Source organism: Cheilinus undulatus, linkage group 5 (assembly GCF_018320785.1).
Source record: "Cheilinus undulatus linkage group 5, ASM1832078v1, whole genome shotgun sequence".
In the NCBI taxonomy this organism is placed as follows: domain Eukaryota; kingdom Metazoa; phylum Chordata; class Actinopteri; order Labriformes; family Labridae; genus Cheilinus; species Cheilinus undulatus.
In genome coordinates, this window is record NC_054869.1 from 18272452 (window position 1) to 18291956 (window position 19505).

The 19505-nt window shown below is 38.6% G+C and overlaps 1 protein-coding gene across 1 annotated transcript in view; it reads left to right on the plus strand.

Annotated features, from left to right (window-relative positions):
- Positions 1-19505, plus strand: part of LOC121509559 (multiple C2 and transmembrane domain-containing protein 1-like) — a 213650-nt gene that overhangs the window by 102915 nt on the left and 91230 nt on the right. The window contains exons 4-7 of the mRNA XM_041787013.1: positions 8022-8130; positions 12289-12327; positions 15158-15322; positions 17236-17366. Of these exons, the coding sequence (XP_041642947.1) occupies positions 8022-8130; positions 12289-12327; positions 15158-15322; positions 17236-17366 (444 nt within the window). The remainder of the gene's footprint in view (positions 1-8021; positions 8131-12288; positions 12328-15157; positions 15323-17235; positions 17367-19505) is intronic.

Consider the following 19505-nt stretch of genomic DNA (forward strand, 5'->3'; position numbering starts at 1 on the left):
ATAAAAATAATATGAAAAATTTGTTCTTACATTTCTTGACTCTTTATCTGACCGATTTTAAAGGAAACAGTACTCTGCTTAAGGCATATTTTACTGCAGTAGTCCGCTGTAATGTCCAAAACAGTCAATTAATCCTTTTCCTCATCAAGAGTGAACTTATTTTTAGAAAATGATACCCACAATGTCCTCTTTAGAATTTAATTACCTGCTCATAAATGATCAGTTAATAATTCAGTGCCATTTCTCTGCCCTGCACTGACACAGAGACCTATTGATCAAGTGTAATGAGTATCTACAGAGTGATGATGGAAACTGGAGCAGCATAATGAATTGATACATCAGTGTGGAGATATTTTTTGGAAATCTGGAGCTAATCCCATCCTTGCAACACCATTAGAAATTGCCACCCTGTTTTCAGAAACAAGCACCTTTCATTAGTTTATGACCTTCACTAAGATGGCGTGTCGAGCAGCCCAGGCTGCATTTTACAAGTTTGACTCTGACCTTTCCTCATATAATGACATTTTAACTGCAGAAAAGGCCTCCTGTCCCCAGCATACATATCCCAGAAGTGTCTGCTCTCTCAGACAGACAAGAGTCATGCTTTGTTTTCCAGAAATGTTCACACAAGGGCGAGGCCTCATGTTTGACATTAGTGTCAAGAGTTTTGTTTGTTTTATTGTTTCTGCTGCCTCCCTTTAGAACAATAAAAGGAGGTGAAATTTGGCCTTTGTGAGTGTGTGCTAGACTAAAGTATTACTCTTTGGGTTTTATTTTGATAGCTTAAAGCGTAAAGCCAGTTTTATGCTTGACACATCCGTGAGGTCGCAAGTGTTTGCGCGTCGAACGTGACAACAAATATTAAGACACGCCCCTTCGCGGGGGTCCCGTGTGGCCAATTTTTGTCTGCACATCGCGCACATCAAAATTTTAACAGACGCAGATGCAGCAGACATCAAAATGGTCAATTTGGGGAGCTTTTGATGACAGAAGTCAGAAAATATAAACACCTGTATGATTCTTCTTTGAAAGATCACAGAGACATCCATGCACAGTTGCAAGAAAAAGTATTTGAACCCTTTGGGATTTCTTGGATTTCTGCATAAATTGGTCATAAAATGTGTTCTGATCTTCATCTAAGTCACAACAGTAGACAAACACAGTCTGCTTAAACTAATACTGCACAAAAAATTGTATGTTTTTGTGTTTTTATTGAACAAAACATGTAAACATTCACAGTGCAGGATGGATAAAGTATGTGAACCCCTCGGCTAAAGACTTCTCCAAGAGCTAATTTGAGCCAGGAGTCAGCCAACCTGGAGTCCAATCAATGTGATGAGATTGGATGTGTTGGTTAAAGCTGCCCTGCCCTATAAAAAACACACACCAGTGTTGAATTTGCACCATGCCTGGCACAAAAGAGCTCGATCAAGAATTGTTGACTTGCATGAAGCTGGAAAGGGTTACAAAAGTATCTCTAAAAGCCTTGATGTTCATGGGTCCACGGTAAGACAGACTGTCTACAAATGGAGAAGGTTCAGCACTGTTGCTACTCTCCCTAGGCGTGGTCATCCTGTAAAGATGACTGCAAAAGCACAGCGCAGAACGCTCAATGAGGTGAAGAAGAATCCTAGAGTGTCAGCTAAAGACTTACAGAAATCTCTGGCACATGCTAACATTTGTGTTGACAAATCTACAATAAGTAAAACATTAAACAAGAATGGAGTTCATGGGAGGACACCACGGAGGAAGCCACTGCTGTCCAAAAAAATACCACATTGCTGCATGTTTGAAGTTTGCAAAAGAGCACCTGGATGTTCCACAGCACTACTGGCAAAATATTCTGTGGACAGATGAAACCAAAATTGACTTGTTTGGAAGGAACACACAACGCTATGAGTGGAGAAAAAAAGGCACAGCACACCAACATCAAAACCTCATCCCAACTGTGAAATAGGGTGGAGGGGCCATCATGGTTTGGGGCTGCTATGCTGCTTCAGGGCCTGGATGGATTGCTGTCATTGACGGAAAAATGAATTCCCAAGTTTATCAAGACATTTCACAGGAAAACTTAAGACCATCTGTCCGCCAACTGAAGCTCAACAGAGGATGAATGATGCAACAGGACAACAACCCAAAGCATAGATGTAAATCAACAACAAAATGGCTTCAACAGAAGAAAATACGCCTTCTGGAGTGGCCCAGTCAGAGTCCTGACCTCAACCCGGTTGAGATGTTGTGGCATGACCTCAAGAGAGTGATTTGCACCAGACATCTCAAGAATATTGCTGAACTGAAACAGTTTCGTAAAGAGGAATGGTCCAAAATTCCTCCTGACCGTTGTGCAGGTCTGATCTGCAACTACAGGAAATGTTTGGTTCAGGTTATTGCTGCCAAAGGAGGGTCAACCAGTCATTAGCCTAGGGGTTCACATACTTTTTCCACCCTGCACTGTGAATGTTAACATGTTTTGTTCAATAAAAACATGAAAACATATTTTTTGTGCAGTATTAAATTAAGCAGACTGTGTTTGTCTATTGTTGTGACTTAGATGAAGATCAGAACACATTTTATGACCAATTTATGCAGAAATCCAAGAAATCCCAAAGGGTTCACATACTTTTTCTTGCAACTGTACTTCCTCATCTATCTCTCACATTGGCAGAATATTACAAGAATATTGTACTCCCCCTCATCCTTCCTCTCTTGATTGAGTGGCCGTATGAACCATCTCCTCTCTTTTTATGCTGTAACAACAGTAAACACAGCAGCTCCTCTTCCTGGTTCTCCATGATGTTAACAACAAATCTTCCTCTATGACTTGCATTATTAAACACGCTACAAACGTGATTCTTGAAGACACTGCCCCCTAGCTTTTGGAAGAATATCTGTGGCCAAGAGGAAACTGGCTCTACGTATAAATGCACCAGACGTTTCCGCATCATGATTCCACATCAGTTTTTGTCCATGCGGCCGACCGCGCAGAAGCATAACCGAGCCTTAAGACACAAAATTGTCAGGTGCGTGTTGGACCACATTTTGCTATTCTAGACAGTGCCCAGTCCTGGTGGGCACAAACCCAAGCGCTCAATGCAAAGAGGATGGATTATGTGCCTTCATTACATATATATAGGTGTGTTTTGGGCATAACATCTAAAATAAACCAGAGGAAGATTCTTAGTTCTGCGCACCTGCTGGCTAGGGGGCTTTTCTGCTATTCTTCTTTACACATTCTCCCAAGCTCAGTCAGATTGGATGGGGAGCATCGATAGACAGCCATTTTCAGGTCTCTTCAGAGATGTGTCATAGTGTTCAAGTCAGGGCTCTGGCTTGACCACTCTAGGACTTTCACAGAGTTGTCCCTGCCCCCTAAGCCACTCCTGTGTGTGCTTAGGGTCATGGCCATGTTGAAGGTGGACCTTCGGCCCAGTCTGAGGTCCTGTGCCAAGAAAATCAGGTTTTTAGTGAGAATATCTCTGTACTCAGAGCTTCCCCTCAACTCTGACCAGTCTCCCAGCTCCTGCTTCTAAAAAACACACCCACAGCATGATGCTGCCACCACCATGCTTCACTGTTGGGGTGGTATTTGGGCAGGTAATGAGTGGTACCCAGTTCACTCTAGACATAACGTTAAGAATTGACGCCAAACAACTCAATCTTGGTTTCATGAAACAACACAGTCTTGTTTCTCACAGTCTGAGAGTCCTTTCGGTGTTTTTTTTCTTTTCAAACTCTCGTCAGCTTTCATGTGTTCTACACAGAGGAGAGGCTTCTATCTAGCCACTCTGCAATAAAGCCCAGATTGGTTTGGTTGTTTATTTGTATCCCATTAGCTTCAGCAGTCACTGAAAGCTATTCATCTCCTGTGAGTGTGTCCTTCTGGAACTTTGTCCAAACTTCACACAGGATCTCTGGAGCTCAGTTAGAGTGACCATCTGGTTTTTGGTTACCTGTCCTACTAAGGCCCTTCTTCCCAAATTGTTCAGTTTTTTTACACTGAGATGAAACTGAACAGTTGTGCAACCTATGTTTGTGGAACGTGCTGTGTTGATGTATGGTCATCTTTGTAATGCATTGGCACACCCTGCCCTAGAGACTCAACACTTGACACCAGCTTTTAGGTGGCCTAGGATGCACTAGGTGTTTCCCTCCTCAGGATAATGCCTTTTTTTGCACCTGACAAACACACCTTTGGGTGCCAAAGTTCATTTGCTATTAAAACAGTGCAAGTGCTGAGACTAAAAATGTCAGATGAAAAATAGGAAAGACTCGGGCTGCATGCTTAGACATTTTGGGCAGGGTTCTTTGATTCTCCAGTTATTTATTTTCTTATGTTGGTATGACAGCAAGAAAGTAAGCCTGTAATATAAAGTTTTAAAGGTGATGTAGTGTTTTTTTTTGCTAACCACTTTGCTTTGTGCAAGTGTACCTGTTTCATACATTAACTTTAAAAACACAACAGGATCACACATCCTTTTGCTTCGCATGGCTTTGTCTTTGTGTGAAATCAGTAGTTCTTTAGCTCTTGTTAAGAGTTTTGTTTGCAGTATTTTGAGGTGTGCTTTTACGCTCTGAGCAGCTGTTAACTCCCAGAGCAGCTTGAGTATTTAAATGAAAGCCTCAGCCTGCTCATATTATGACTGTTACATCACAGCCTTAGCTGCTGAAACTGATAGTTTTGAAGACTGTTCCTTTCTTAATGGACTTGTACTTGACTGTGCATTACTTATAAATCTTCACCAATTGAATAGTGTACATCTTGTCTTAATTCTGGAAAGCAAATAAGAATCACTGTAGTATTCCACAAGTAAACACAGAGACAGAGAAGATGTGCTACAGTACTTTATATAACATGTTTCTGGTGTTACATGGACCCCATGGAATGTGTTGAAATGTTAAAAAACAAGCCAGATTCAGTAGTCTGTGTTGCTGAATTCATACCCTTTTTACCCAGTCTGTCATGAATATTTTGTGCGCACTATTACACAAGATCCTTCATCATTTTCTGAGAATCTTATTTTCATTTTACCAGAGGCGAATCATGCTTCCTGAAAAGTGAGCAGGCTGCTCAGTGAAATGGTAAGAACATGTTGGGGCCATAACTTCCCCTAAGAAGCTACGGTGGTAATAAGTGGAAATTAGGGCAATGGAGCTTAATAATGTAAATTAATCTAGAGAGCTGGCGCAGAGAAAATGAGCATGCTGAGACTGGGAAAGGAGGAATATAAAGAGGAAAATAGTGTCAGCAAAAGATTTGGATTAGTAAGTAACAAAAAAGCTCAAGAGATAGAGTCATTAAACAAAATTAGTGTTTGAGAAGATACAACCAAATTAATCAAATAAATGGCTTGATTTGATCCCTCATCCCTCACATGTGCTTAGTTGACAAATATCCTGTAAATAACTACAACCTCTTCATGGTAATGGGGTGTATGTGTAAATGGAAACTGTCTTTTATCTGCTCAAGCTTGAATAAAGCATCCTCGTTCACAATTATTTCAATGTTGGGATGCACAGATAGAATGTAAAAAAATGAATCAAAAGACAAGAAAAAATAAAATAATAAAAAATTAAAAAGAAAAAAAAAACAATATGGGTAAAATCCTGACTGTAACAAAGGCAAAATTGTGTTTATGTTTGTGAACTGTAAGAGTACATAGCCTAACACTCAGCTGGTGATGCTACCTGGTCTGCTTGCTCTTATCAGTCATTGTGGGTATTCCACCAGAAGCAGTATGATCTAAATGTGTGTTGACACAACATTTGTTGATTATTTGGACGAATGACCATTTGTGATAAGCCTCAACTGAGGTCATGCCCATGATCACTATAGTGTGCAAATCTAGCCTAAAGTTAGCTGTAGTATCGTGCAGTATGTGGCCAGCCTTAGTTTGTACCTGTTTTATCAGCTCATTATTGCTGGTATATAATTCAGTTGCACACAAAATATCAAATAATTTTGTAAAAAATCCACCAAAAAAGGAAATGGCCAACTTCATGAGGTAAAATTTAGATTTGGAAAAAAGAAAAAGGGGGAAAAAATGGAAGTAAAAGAAAGCTTGTTGGTATTATGCACTTATACTCAAGAGACAGGAGTGGTGGAGAGCTCTGTATCTGGAGCCCCCTTATGCATATCTAACAAAGTTTAGCCCCACCAGGACAAAAATAACATGTTTTAAATGCTACAAAAATCAACAAAAAAAATCACAATCTTTCACTTTAACTACCTATGATGATGAAACTGTAATATGAAGTAAATGTGAGGACCTGTTTCTTCATCCTAGTATTTCTTATTTCTTGATCACAGTTTTAAGTATTTTTCTGCTTGAATTTGTGTATCTCTTGTGTTGGTGTGAACCCTTGTACTCAACCAATCAAAAGTTGTTCAGAGGTTTTGTTAATGAGAACCTTGTCTTGTGTTTTGGGAGGATTTGTGCTTGTAAGTGTTCTTAGTGTAGCCCGACGTACAGCAGACACACAGAGCAGTATTTTTATGGCTGATATCCATTAGGTATTCAGTAGCGATGAGCGTGTGCAGGATTATATTTTCACCTACTGTCAGGAAGACACAGTGCTGCTCTCAGAACCCAGTCTTTTACGGGCTTTTAGATCTGCCTCGGAGCCACACCTAAGGCAAATTTACCTGCTGAGAGCACCTCTGGGTCCTCTAATAGATGCATTTATCTCTCCTCCCAGCTCCTTGTTATGCTGTTTAGTGATAGTTATAATAGAACCATAGCAGAGGAATCGATTTACACCTTGATATACGCCACTCAATTTCTCTTTGCGTCTTAAGCACTTTCTTGTCACTCACCCACCCACCTACCAGTCTGTGCACCCCAGGGAGTTACTGTAGAAGTCCTGGATTTTAATTTCCAAAGTCAGGCTCTTGGAGCCTCTGTTTCAAGTAAAGGCTTGATTATTTGTCAGGGCTTCACTTTTACCTGTTCCCTAAAACCTACCCCACTATTCCTTTTCAAACCTCGATAACTTCTTCTCTCTGTCTTATAGTAAGAAAATAAAGAAACTGTTATATTTCATATTTAAATACATATTCAGATCCTTTACAAAAACACTTGAAATTTAACCCAGGTTCCTCCCATTTCTCTTGATCTTTGCTGAGTTGTTTCGAAACCTTGATTTGGGTCCACCTGTGGTTAATTAAATCAGTGGGCATGATTTGGGAAGCCACACATCTCTCTGGCTGGCCTGATGACCAGCTCTTGGACAAGTCCTGGTTGTGCCAAACTTCTTCCATATTTGAATCATGGAGGTCATGGTGCTCTTGGGAACCTTCAGTGCAACAGAAAATATTTTTTGTGGCATTCCCCAGATCTGTGTCTTGCAACAATCCTTCCTCTGAGCTCTGCAGGCACTTCCTTTGACCTCATGGCTTGGTTTTTGCTCTGATATGCATTGTCAGCTGTGAGGCCTTCTGTAGATAGCTGTGTGCCTTTCTAAATCATGTCCGATCAATTTGATTTACCACAGATGGACTCCAGTCAAAGTGTAGAAACATCTCAGCAAAGATTGAGAGAAATGGGAAGCACCTGAGCTAAATTTCAAGTGTTTTTGCAAAGGGTTTGAGTACTTAAATCAACATGATATTTGTTTTTACATTTTTAATAAATTTGCAAAAAAATTTAAAATTCTGTTTGACTTTGTCATGATGGGGTCCTGAGTGTAGGTTAATGAGAATAAAAATGTGCTTTCTTTTTCTTCAACTTCATCGGGCTGCAACTTGACTAAATAGAAAAAATGAAGGGGTCTGAAAACTTTCTGAGTGCCCTGTATATTAGTGGGCTTAGTTGCCAGCTTATTGGGCAGCACTGTGCAGTGGTCAGGGTACGTAGAGCCAAACTTGAACTTAGATCTATCCACTGTATGTAAAGTTGGATGTATTTTTAGGATAATTCAGGCATTTGTCCATAAAATTGCATATGGAATTTAGAAACAGTATTTATGGATATATTATATGAAACCTTTTTGAATGTTGAATTATTCAGTGTGTTTCTCTTTAGGACACTGGATGTGACACTGGACCTGAAGGACCCTCAGTATCCTGAACATAACCTAGGCACCCTGGAGCTAGCAGTCACACTATCACCAAAGGAGGACATAAGGGATGCTGTAAGAAAACTTCATGATAACACATTTATCTCTCCTTCCCTGCAGCCACCAAACAACAGAGATACACCTTTAAATCTCACTTGCCCCTTTTGGCATCATCTTTCTCATGTCACATATAGATAAGAAAAAGGCCTGATATCATGTTGCCAAGTAGGAAAGACAAAAGACCAGAGTAAAGCATAACTACAATCAGTAAAATAAGTTGTATAATTATTATCATCAAAGTTGAGCAGCAGTGTTACTCCAGTTCACTGAACTGTTTTTGTACATCAGAAGTCTCGGCATGCTGTGTTGAACTAGAATATGTTGGCTTCAGTCAGCCTCAGCCTCTGGAAACTCTTCAACTCAGCAAATACATATGCATAAACACAAGTGTAATTAATATGTTGTGTGGAAAAGTTCCATGTTCAAAGAGCACTAGATTCACTTCTCTAATTATGTTGGCTTGTGCCTTTGCGGATGTGCTCGACGTTTCAGTGTTGCATTTATTTCTGTTCAATTATTTGTTTGGTTAATTGGACCCCTGCATGCTTCATCCAGAACAAGGCAGAGTCATGAGGGAAATATTTTATTCCTTTTGATCTGATGTCTTAATTCTGCTGCTTATTTAGTGCTGTAGTTCAGAGAGTCCACATTTGACAGAACAAATAAACTCTATTTAGGTTAAGCAGCATTTTGGATTTTTCCAACTGTGAAGAAAATGAGTACAAGGTTATACTAGTGCAATGTGGGTGACTCTCTATCTGGTGCCACCTACTGGTATAGAGGGGTAAGGGGAAATACACAACTTTCATTTACTTTTAAATAAATCCTTAACTGCACTGCTAATAAGCTGATCATTTGAGTAATCATGCAGCATTAATGGTTATTCTGATAGTGCTAATGTTGATCTGCAGTGTATACTGTGTGATTTCCAGCTCATAAATGCTGGGGGAACAGTGAAGTTTCTAAGAGCCTTATTACTCCAATGTGAAGATTACTGTATTTTAAGAGTTGAAACTTTTTTGTTAAAAAAGGCCTAAGCTTAAAGGGATATTTCAGTATTTTTTAAATGTTGGGTTGAATAAGAGACTTTGCACTGGCAATGAAGCTAGGCTTTACAGCGCTACAGAGGGGTACAGTTTCTTCAGCAAATTTAACATCATAGGGGGCAGAAAATCAATGTTGTCTTTAATGTACACTATGCAGAGATTGAAGAATTCTCATTTTTCTCCAGGCTCTATTTTATCATGCAATTAAAAGGCTAAGTGTTCTTCTGCCTCACCCTGTTGTTGTTGTCCTCTGACTAGCTATTTGGGTCATAGAGCTGTAGTGTTGTTAAGCACAAGTTACTGGAGCCCACTTGTAGTTCTTCAACATGTAGTTAATGACTGAAAACATGACAGGTGTTTTTGGATGTTGAAAATATCCGTGCACAGTATCAAGGAATAACAATATGAATATGAATCAGAGATACAGAGTGGAATACTAAAGTTCAGATATTATATTCTCCAGGTGACACAGTACAGCAATAGGAAGGCTTATAGGGTTAATTATTTCAACACAGTATTTCAGTTAAACGATTGACACATTTTGTGTTTACATAAGGTGAGCATATTGTGCCTAAAGTGGCTTGTCAAATTATCAGCTAGTAGAAGAATTAAGTGACAGCCATGAACTTTGGTAAGGAATATCCATTTGGCTTCTTTGGTTAGGGGTAGTTTTTCCAATTTGTCTTCAGGAAGTTGAAGGTCATAAAACACCAGTAATGCAGGGAACCTCTGGATGGAGACTGATGCAGTTTCAGGTGTATGTGAGCCTCTATCCTCTGATTTAGTAATGTACCGAAGAAGTGTTGTAACAAAGTCTCACACGTGACAACATTAGCTCTCCCGGTTTGAAGGCATGGGCTCACAGTTTACACACCATCCCCATCAAGTATCTTGGGATCTACCCTTCTCACCACTTTTCACAGAAGTTTCTCCCCCCTCTTTTAGCCCACTGTGTCTGCATCTGCAGAGGTTCTTCCTCTGTCTAACCCAGGTCATAAATGTATTTCCTTTAATCCACAGTAAGCGGTATGTCATTGTCAATCAAGTCAAAATTGGTCATTTTCAGTTTAGTATGTTGTTGTCGTCTCTTTCAAGAGCTACAGACCCAAACAGCTGATCAGTGCTGAGGCAGGTGAGCACATAGCTCAGTGGTATACATTGCTGGCTTTGTCACAGGAGACTGGGGGTTTGAGTCAGGGCACAAGGAATATCCAGTGTGGGCCCTTGGGTGAGGTCCTTAATGTCTGCTAAATGACATTGTAATATTAAAATATAGCCTGTTTGTTGCATCTCAAGATAGTGCCAAACACAAAAGCTTTCTGGAGGAAAAATTTAATGCTTCGAAATATAAATGCACATTTAAGCCAACATTGATTTTTGGCCTGTTTGAAGTAAAATTTGGTAAATTACACTGAAATGCTGCACCTGCACCTAGGCTGTATAGCCTAGCTTCCTTCCTTCCTTCAGACCACTCCCCTTAAAGGGACAACTCTGACTGAAATCACTGGAATCTAGGAGTTGACCAATCAGACTGATTAGTGAAACCAATATTTGGCATTTGTCTGATTATCAATATTGGCACTTTATTTTACTGATAGTCACTAAAGGTAATTGATCAAAAGGTGCACTACTTTGGTTCCACGGAGAAATTTGTCTTCCCCTCCAGCTTTATTTTCACTTTCCAGTCTCAAAAAATTTCCTTTATACAACATAACCTGATTGGCTGGCTGTCATATGACTACCAGCCAATCAGCACTTCAGCCTGGGCACCACTGACTCAGTGAGCGTAAGGCATCACTTCCTGCCGTTTCTCATGTCGATAGAGCTACAACTAAATTGTTTATTTTCCTTCATTTTTTATCATGCAGTTTTACTTTTGCCACATTAAGTGCATTTTGTACATCATAATAAATGCTTATCGGTTATCAGTCTCATGAACTACTAATGGTAGGTGTATCAGCCCTGACAAAACAATATTGGTCGTCCTTTAGTATTTACTACTCATAAGTACCTTATACAACAGAACTTTCAAAATTCTGAAATATCCCTTTAATTTCTCTGCACTAGTGAACTGAAGGCAAAGATGCAACAGACTCCCATACTTTTAGGATATGTTTATAATCCTTATGTTAATACTTTGCCTCTACAATGCGGGAGTTTTATTTTCCTTCAGGTTGCAAGATAGTATTGGCATGATATTGGCAGATAATAGCTCAATTACCGGTTTCAGCAAATATGAACATTTCTGCCCATATTTATAACTGATACATTGACTGTAAATATTGGCAGAAATGTAGAAGTTACTGTGTGCTGTTTAAAGAAGAATTGATGGACCTACCTCAGCTGGAGTTTTTCTTTCTTCATTATCCTCATTCCTTAAGCTAAAGTGCTTTCTGAGGACTGAAGTTTTAGGTCTAAACTAAATTTTCTCTTCAGACGAGTGTTTTACTTTATTTTCACAGTTTCTCATGATTGTTTAGGGAATTGCCACCCAAACATGCTTTTTAATTAGCAGCATTACTTTCAATTACAGGTCAGTCCACATACTGGAGAGACTTGGTGTTCAGTGTTGAGTATACATAACTGTTGGCGTTAGCATAAGCTAAAATAAGTTTGGAAATATCAGCTATGGGATATCAGCAAAAACACATTAGCATGCTATCTTGTGTAACAGCCTACAGCTACTTCGACAGATTTTCAATATTATTGTCTGTTACCAAACAAAAATATGAGAAGCTAAAGAAAATAAAAACAAATCAGGATTGTCTTTTTTGTCTAGGAATGGAAGTGACTGTTGAGAAAATACTGAAGTTATTTCCACATATATGTATATGATATTCATGAACAACAAAATGAGCAAAAATTTAACTAGAAATGTTTATATATGTGTATGTGTGAAAGCATGTCTGCTTATGCAAACACTTCATAACACTAAATACCAACTTTTTGCTCACTTAACTTGCATGAATGACAGCTGCCACTCTCTTTCATCAAACCCCACACACCCTGCTCAGGCCAGGCCTAACATGTGAACTTCACACAGCCTACTGCCCTCTAACCTTTGACCCTGCAGCTCAAAGGGGGGGACAGTAGGGGGCGCTCTGTAACAGCTTTGTCTCATTTACAGACCATGCTTTTGAGAAGGAACTGGAAACGATCTAGTAAGGTAAACTAAACCAGCATGTAACCCCTTCCTCACCCACAAACTTCTGACTGTACTGCACCTCACCTCTCCTGCACTCTTCACTTGTGTCCTGGTACATGGATGGAGTCTTCCTGGCCCTCACCCTTGTTTTCCTTCTTCCACAGTGGTATTTAAAGCATTTATTTTCATTTATCAGTTTTCATTGCCACTCATTTATTTTCCACAAGCTGCAATATAAAACCTAATATTTACATCACAGAACTAGATGTAAACACTTTCTTTCCAGAAGCAAATAAATGTGATTATTTTATTGTGTGCAAGTTGTGTACAGCAACACACTAAGAGTAGCATTATGTCTTTACAATAGCTGCTGTTATAATGACATTTAATCACACGTTTTGGATTTGAAACATGAAGTGTTTCAGTTTAAAATCACTGAAGTTATTTCCAGTGATGCCACTGAAGAAAAGGAATCTGATCCATGGTTTAATTTTGCTTTTCTCTATATTTCTCCAAAAATGATTCAAAGTTAAGCTTCATTTTAACATGTCATTTTAACAGACATGTTGAAGTCTGCTAAGCTATGCTATGTTTCTGCTTAACTTGAGCTGAAAATGCAATAATGTACTTCTTTCACCTTTGATCTGCATGATATATTGCAGCTTCTTTGTGAGAAAATAAAGCACTTTATTTGTTTCAGTGGGGTTTCAAAGGAGTCCTGTTCCAGTGAAATAAGGACATTGTTAAATTTGACTATGTGGACAGTTTTTAGGACACTCTTAGACCCCTTTACATCAGATGGAAATCTTGATGTTCATATTATTTTAAGTTCTCATCTTGCAACACATAAGAGACTGCTACCTAGGTTTTTTGTTTGTTTGTTTGTTTGTTTGTTTGTTTTGTTATGCCTGCTGACTGCCAGGTTGCACAGGAAGCATGCTGGTTCAAGTTCTGCTTACTCTTATTGATGCATGCTTTCAGCACTTACCTTTCATTTCAGCAAAATACAGCAACAGTTGTATTACAACAGATGAGTTTGTCCCCAGCTTTTTGAATACTATAAAAAGATATTTTGTAATGTTTTCAAGTTTGGATAAGAAGTTATTATTGAGAAAGAAACAACCTGAAAACTCTGTTTTACTTTAAGTCGGTCTCCTAAATAGCACCTGGAGGCACTCACTATGGAAAAGTTTAATATCCACCCACAGACACAGATCTGCATTTGAAGCAAGCTTGGTCGGAGGTGGGCAGACGTCCTGCTGTATCTGCTTCCCCAAAACGAGTCTTTGAAGCCTCCAAACTGGGCCATCCCGCCTGTGACTCGGGAATTGACTCAAACACTGACTAACTAGCTACTGTGCTGCTACCCCTCCAAAAAAGACACTGCTCCTGAGTGCTTCCCTGCCTCCGCACTCCACTGCATACCATACATGGTTATTTTTACACAACCACTTCTTTTTAATAAGGCATCTATGAGTGTTGAACCCAAAGCTCCAGATGCAAAATACTCAAAAAGCAGTTTGAGATGATAATTAGGAGTCACGGGCATATTAAATCCAGGTCTCTCTAACTTAACCAGCAGGCAAAATGTTTATTTTGGCACTTCAAACATTTTTCTTCCTTATAAAAGTTGAACCATTTGCAAGCGAGTATTAGTTTAAAAGTGAGTGTTAGTATCTCTAATAATATTTTCAGCCTCCAAACATCTCCATGCATGATCTCTCTCCTGCTGTGCTCTGGCAGAAGAGATGTGAATTCCCCATCCAAATCGCCCATGGTTTTCTGTAACAAGAAATATGCAGCAACAAAACAAGGAAACAATTAGGATTGTACTTGAGTAGGACGAGAGAACGACCTCTCATCATTACCATAAAGTGTGTTAGCAGCGAGCGAACAGGAGAATTGAAAGATGTGGGAGTTGGGAGTTGCTGTATGTGAGGTTGGCTATATTGCAGGGAGCCATTCGCATTGTTTAATGTCTGGAGAATGGAAATTAAGAGGCTCCGTCTCCAGATCAAAGGGCCCGCGCTCACGAGGCAGGGTTTGTTCAGAGTTTAATGAAATTCACCCGCAAAACAAAAGCTATGCTAATAAATTCTCCCTAACGAGGAAGGAGGAGAGGGAGAGGCAGGAGCAGAGAGAGAGAGGGCTGTGTTTGTTTGACAAATAAATACCCTGCTCTTTGTTTTAGTGAGGGATACTGACATGATTCAAAGAGAGGTTAAATAGGCCTGTAAGTGCTGGGAAAACTGTTAAGGGAAAAACAGTAGAAATATGGAAAATCATCAATCTGAATTTGCAGCACTGTCAACTTACAGAGCAGCCAGATGGAATAAGAAATGTACAGAGCTATGCTGTAGAAGCATCTCAGTGCCTGCCTGTTTTGCAAAAGATGATCTACAAATCAAATTAAATGATTTATTTTAGTTTAACTATTTTGTAATAAATTTAGCACATTATTGTGTAGGCTGTTTTACCCTTACCCTCAGGTTTTTCTTTCTGAATTCTCCTGTATTGTTAACACAGTGATGCTGTCTCAGCTATCTCAAGTACCTGTGTGGTATTTCAGGGTTTCTCTGACTGAAAAGTGGGATACTTGTCTGACCATTTGTAGTTCTTCAGGGGAAAACTGTGTTACATTTTCTCATTTTGTGTTTAAGTATTATCTTGTGTATTTTGCCTGCTTCTCTCTGTGTGTTTATCTTTTTCTCTGTTGACCAATATTACACAAGCCATTTTTCTATTCTGGGTTTAATTTATGCGTTTTATGTGTGTTTATTCTGTGTGTGTTTGTGTACATTCCTGTGTATGTATAAATGTACATGTGTGTGTGTGTGTTTGCCTGCTGCAGTATCAGAGTATGCGTCTGTCAGATGTGCACAGAAAAGCCCAGCTATGGCGGGGGATAGTCAGCATCAGTCTGATAGAAGGTCGCAGCCTGCAGCCCATGGATGCCAATGGCCTCAGTGACCCGTACGTCAAGTTCAGGATGGGTCACCAGAAGTACAAGAGCAAGGTGAGCACTTAAGACATTGATGGGACTTTGCACAAATTGAATGTACAAACTCCTGTGGTGAAAGAAAAACAATGACATTTACTTTCATCTTCAGCGTACAGTAAAACTACTGAGAATGTTCTTTTCAGCTTTGATGTTCTTGTTCAAGAAAAGACATGATTATGCTTAAAGAGCAAAAAAATAAATTACTTGCCAGGTTATTGGCAGATAGAATCTATTGTAGAGATGGCAGTCAAAACTGAAGATCTGAGGCCCTGATGTGTTTGGCGTTTCAACTCCACCAAGTCTTCATGAGGACATTAGCAGACATCCCTGCAGCCTGTTGCACCAGCTGTACGTAAGCTCTGTCTTAAGTTATGGTTTAAAGTCCACAGTAAACTGTACTCAAACTTGAAACTAATTCTAACTTAAGTTGTGTCGTTGTTCAGTTGCATCGCTGTTGATCTTAACTAGTACAGCTTTGCATCCAAACAAACCTCAATATTGTCACAGATGTGATTTTTTTTCCACGAAATTTATCCAGTCAGTGAAGCTTTAATCTAATCTGTAATTCAGTGGTTGTTCCAGTGCCGCCTCTTGTGTCTAATTGTCTCTAAACAGGCTAGGAAAACGTATGCTGCTAACTGCTGTTAATTCTCAAACAATGCCAAGCATGGATGAAAAATATGTAAAAGAATTTACTGAGGTGATTATTAAAGACTACAGCCCTAAACTTGAAGCCAATAACATTGACATGGAGTGGTGAAATTGCTAACAACACAAGACAGTTTCGGTCAGTGGAATTTTCTTGTGTTTTTAAAAACGACAGAGTTACTAATCATAGAGAACACAGGGCTGACACATAACTGCTGGTAACATCTTCTGCTCCTCAACATCCGAGTTATTCTGTCTCTCAGGACTATCACCACGACATCCATATTTTACAGAGGGCTGTACATCTAGTAGGAGGTAGGTAATGTTTAAGTTTTAACTTAAGCCTACGTTCAAACTATCTCAGCTGGTGCGTCACCTTAAATATTAGTAGAGCATAAATTCTTTAAGTAAGACAAAGTAAGTAAGTTAGAGTTCACATTCAAACTGGGCTACGTTTGAACTTATGCACAGCTGGTGCAACCCAGAGCTGTTCAGTAAAGCATTTTTAATCATGTCGTGGATCTTCAGTTTTGACTGCCATCTCTACCATAGGCTCTATTTACTAATAATCTGGAAGCCAATAGGTCATTCTTTGCTGTTTAATCCTTGTCCTTGTTTTGAAGAGCACCTGATCCTAGTACATTTTTTTTAGACATTTTGACCCTGTGTTAAACTGGTGATAACTGTTGGAAAAAATCCATTCAGTGGCAGAAATTTTGCCAGTGACTGTATTGATAGGAGTTTACTTCCCACCACCTCTGAGCCATGGTGACTCTGGCTCAGTAGGTAGAGTTGGTTGGCTTGTAATTGGTAGGTCCTGGGTTCAAACCCCAGCTGATATATGTTAATGGACAAAACATGATAATACATGGTCCTTAATTCATGTGTTGGTGGTGTGTGAATGGGTAAAATTAAGATAGGCTAATACTGCTGTGTACTTATCCATGTGTAAAGGCACAATACAAGCTCAAGTCCATTTAACACTCTACATAATACCATTCAAAGTAAATTCTATGACCTATAATTACTTAAAATCTCGGTCTGTTCACCTCAGCTTTATTTAGTTTCATTACATAAGATGTATTTGTTGATAAAAGGTTAGAATTAAAGATTATGTCAAATAAAAATATATTCATTTTCATTCAATTAACAATTAATTACATCTTCCCTTGAGTCAAATGCAACATTTTTAATGAGCATACAGGTCATACCTTGTATTTGTCTTCAAAAGGGACACATAGACAAAATATTTGTCTTTTTTTTTTTTTTTTTTCACTCAGACCATACCCAAAACGCTGAATCCTCAGTGGAGAGAGCAGTTTGACTTCCATCTGTATGACGAGCAGGGAGGTTATGTGGACATCACAGTCTGGGACAAAGATGCTGGCAAGAAAGACGACTTCATGGGAAGGTATGGTTGTCTTCATCAGTCTTTCTTTATATGAAGCTACTTTAGAGATCTTACATCTTACAGTTGAGGTTAATTTATTTAATTTATTTAACCTTTTGTTGTAGCAGAGAGAACCTACTGAAACCAAGGGCTGTTTTACAGGGATGCCATGCAGCAGTAGAATAAAAGAAAGAAAAAGAAAAACATGGTTTAGATAGCTACATATACATTCATAAGTTGTACAGGTTGAGATGTTTATGGATGGGAGAGAAACCAGGTAAGGAGGGAGTTCACCTATGAGTGCTCTGTAAATAAACAGAATACTGTGCTGCTTTCTATGCTGACTTAACAAGGGCCAGCCTACAGACTTATACAGGTCACAATAAGAGACAATGAGTATGAAACCTATCACAGACAATAAAGCGAAGAGCACAGTGATATATGGCATCCAATGGCTTCAAAACAGAAACAGCTGCATGTGTGTAGAGGATGTCTTCATAGTCTAAAACTGCAATATTGTCATCCAGACAGTCTTTTTCTGTTTTTAGCATTATTCCTGTACAGAAAACCAAGTTGCAGTCTTAAGCAGGGTACACACATAAAGATAATAGGCCTTTTTTTGTCCCGATTTTCCCCCTTCCTGACCAAGGACGGCAAACGCCCGATTATCGGTCTTATAAGATTATCCTATAAGATTATCCTGTGGTCTGTTGTGTTAAGAGTGAATTTGTTCCGATAATTGGCTCTGAAAACGTTTGGGCCGATAATCGTGAATGTTAAACTTGTTCAATATTTATGACCAAAAATCTTCATGTGTGTGGGGCAAGCCGATGACTCCTGAGTCATGACTTTGTGAATTGTGACGTGGAACAGAATGTAGCCAATGAAGAAGTAGGGATGCATGGATCCACTTTTTTCAGTTCCGATCTGATTCTGATAAATATGTGCTGATACCGATACTGACTCCGATATATATATGTTATATATATATATATATATATATATATATATATATATATATATATATATATATATATATATATAATGTATACACATATATATATACACATATGTATGTATATATGTACACATATGTATTTATATATGTATATATGAATATATATGTATATATATATATATGTATACACATATGTATGTATATATGTACACATATGTATATATATATGTATATATGTATATATGAATATATATGTATATATATACATATGTATATATATATGTATATATGTATAATATATATGTATATATGTATATATATGTATATATATATGTGTGTGTGTGTATATATATATATATATATATATGTACAGTGCTTAACAAATTTGTTAGACCACCACCCAAAGTAAGTTTTATGCCACAGCTACCCTAAATTAACAGCATTGGTAATTACCAAAATCATTTTTTATGTTTCTGCAATGGTTAAAACACCAATATGTAGAAGCTCTTTAACCTAAATTATATTTTTAATGCTAAAATATAATTATTATTGTTATAATAGAAGAGAAGGCCAGTGAGCCGGCTCAAATTTGGGTATAAAAAGGTGAATTCAGTTTGAAATCCCTCATTCCTGTTCAAAATGGTAAAACGTGGAGAGCTCACTGAAAATGAAAAAGTCTGCATTAAAGCACTTCATGATGCTGGATGGTCTCTGAGACAAATATGACAGGTGGTCTCATAAATTTGTTAAGTACTGTATATATATATATATATACAGTGACATTACATACCTATATAATGTCTATGACAACACCTCACCTCTAGCTCGCCCAGTAGACTATAAAGTCTGTGTTCGCGCTGTCCAGGATTTTATCCAGAGTCTTCTCTTTTTTTTTTTTTTTTTTTTTTTTTAGTTCGTGATTTTTCTGTCCCAAGAACACTATCATTCCCTCTTCTTGTATGTCCTCTTCCATGTTGCGTGCTGTGTTTTCCGGTTGTTGTTATCGGTTGTTGCCATGTTTATTCTTCTTCATTTTTGTTAGATCATGTGTGATCTCGCGAGATTTCTGGCTTGGAGGACGAGATTCTAGATCGGTGGTGGGACAGAATCATGATGTGTGTGGTGTACTGTGTTGAGATTATCGGAGCACACCACACACAGTACGATCAAAGCTGTTCAATGCCTGATTTTTTATCTTTATG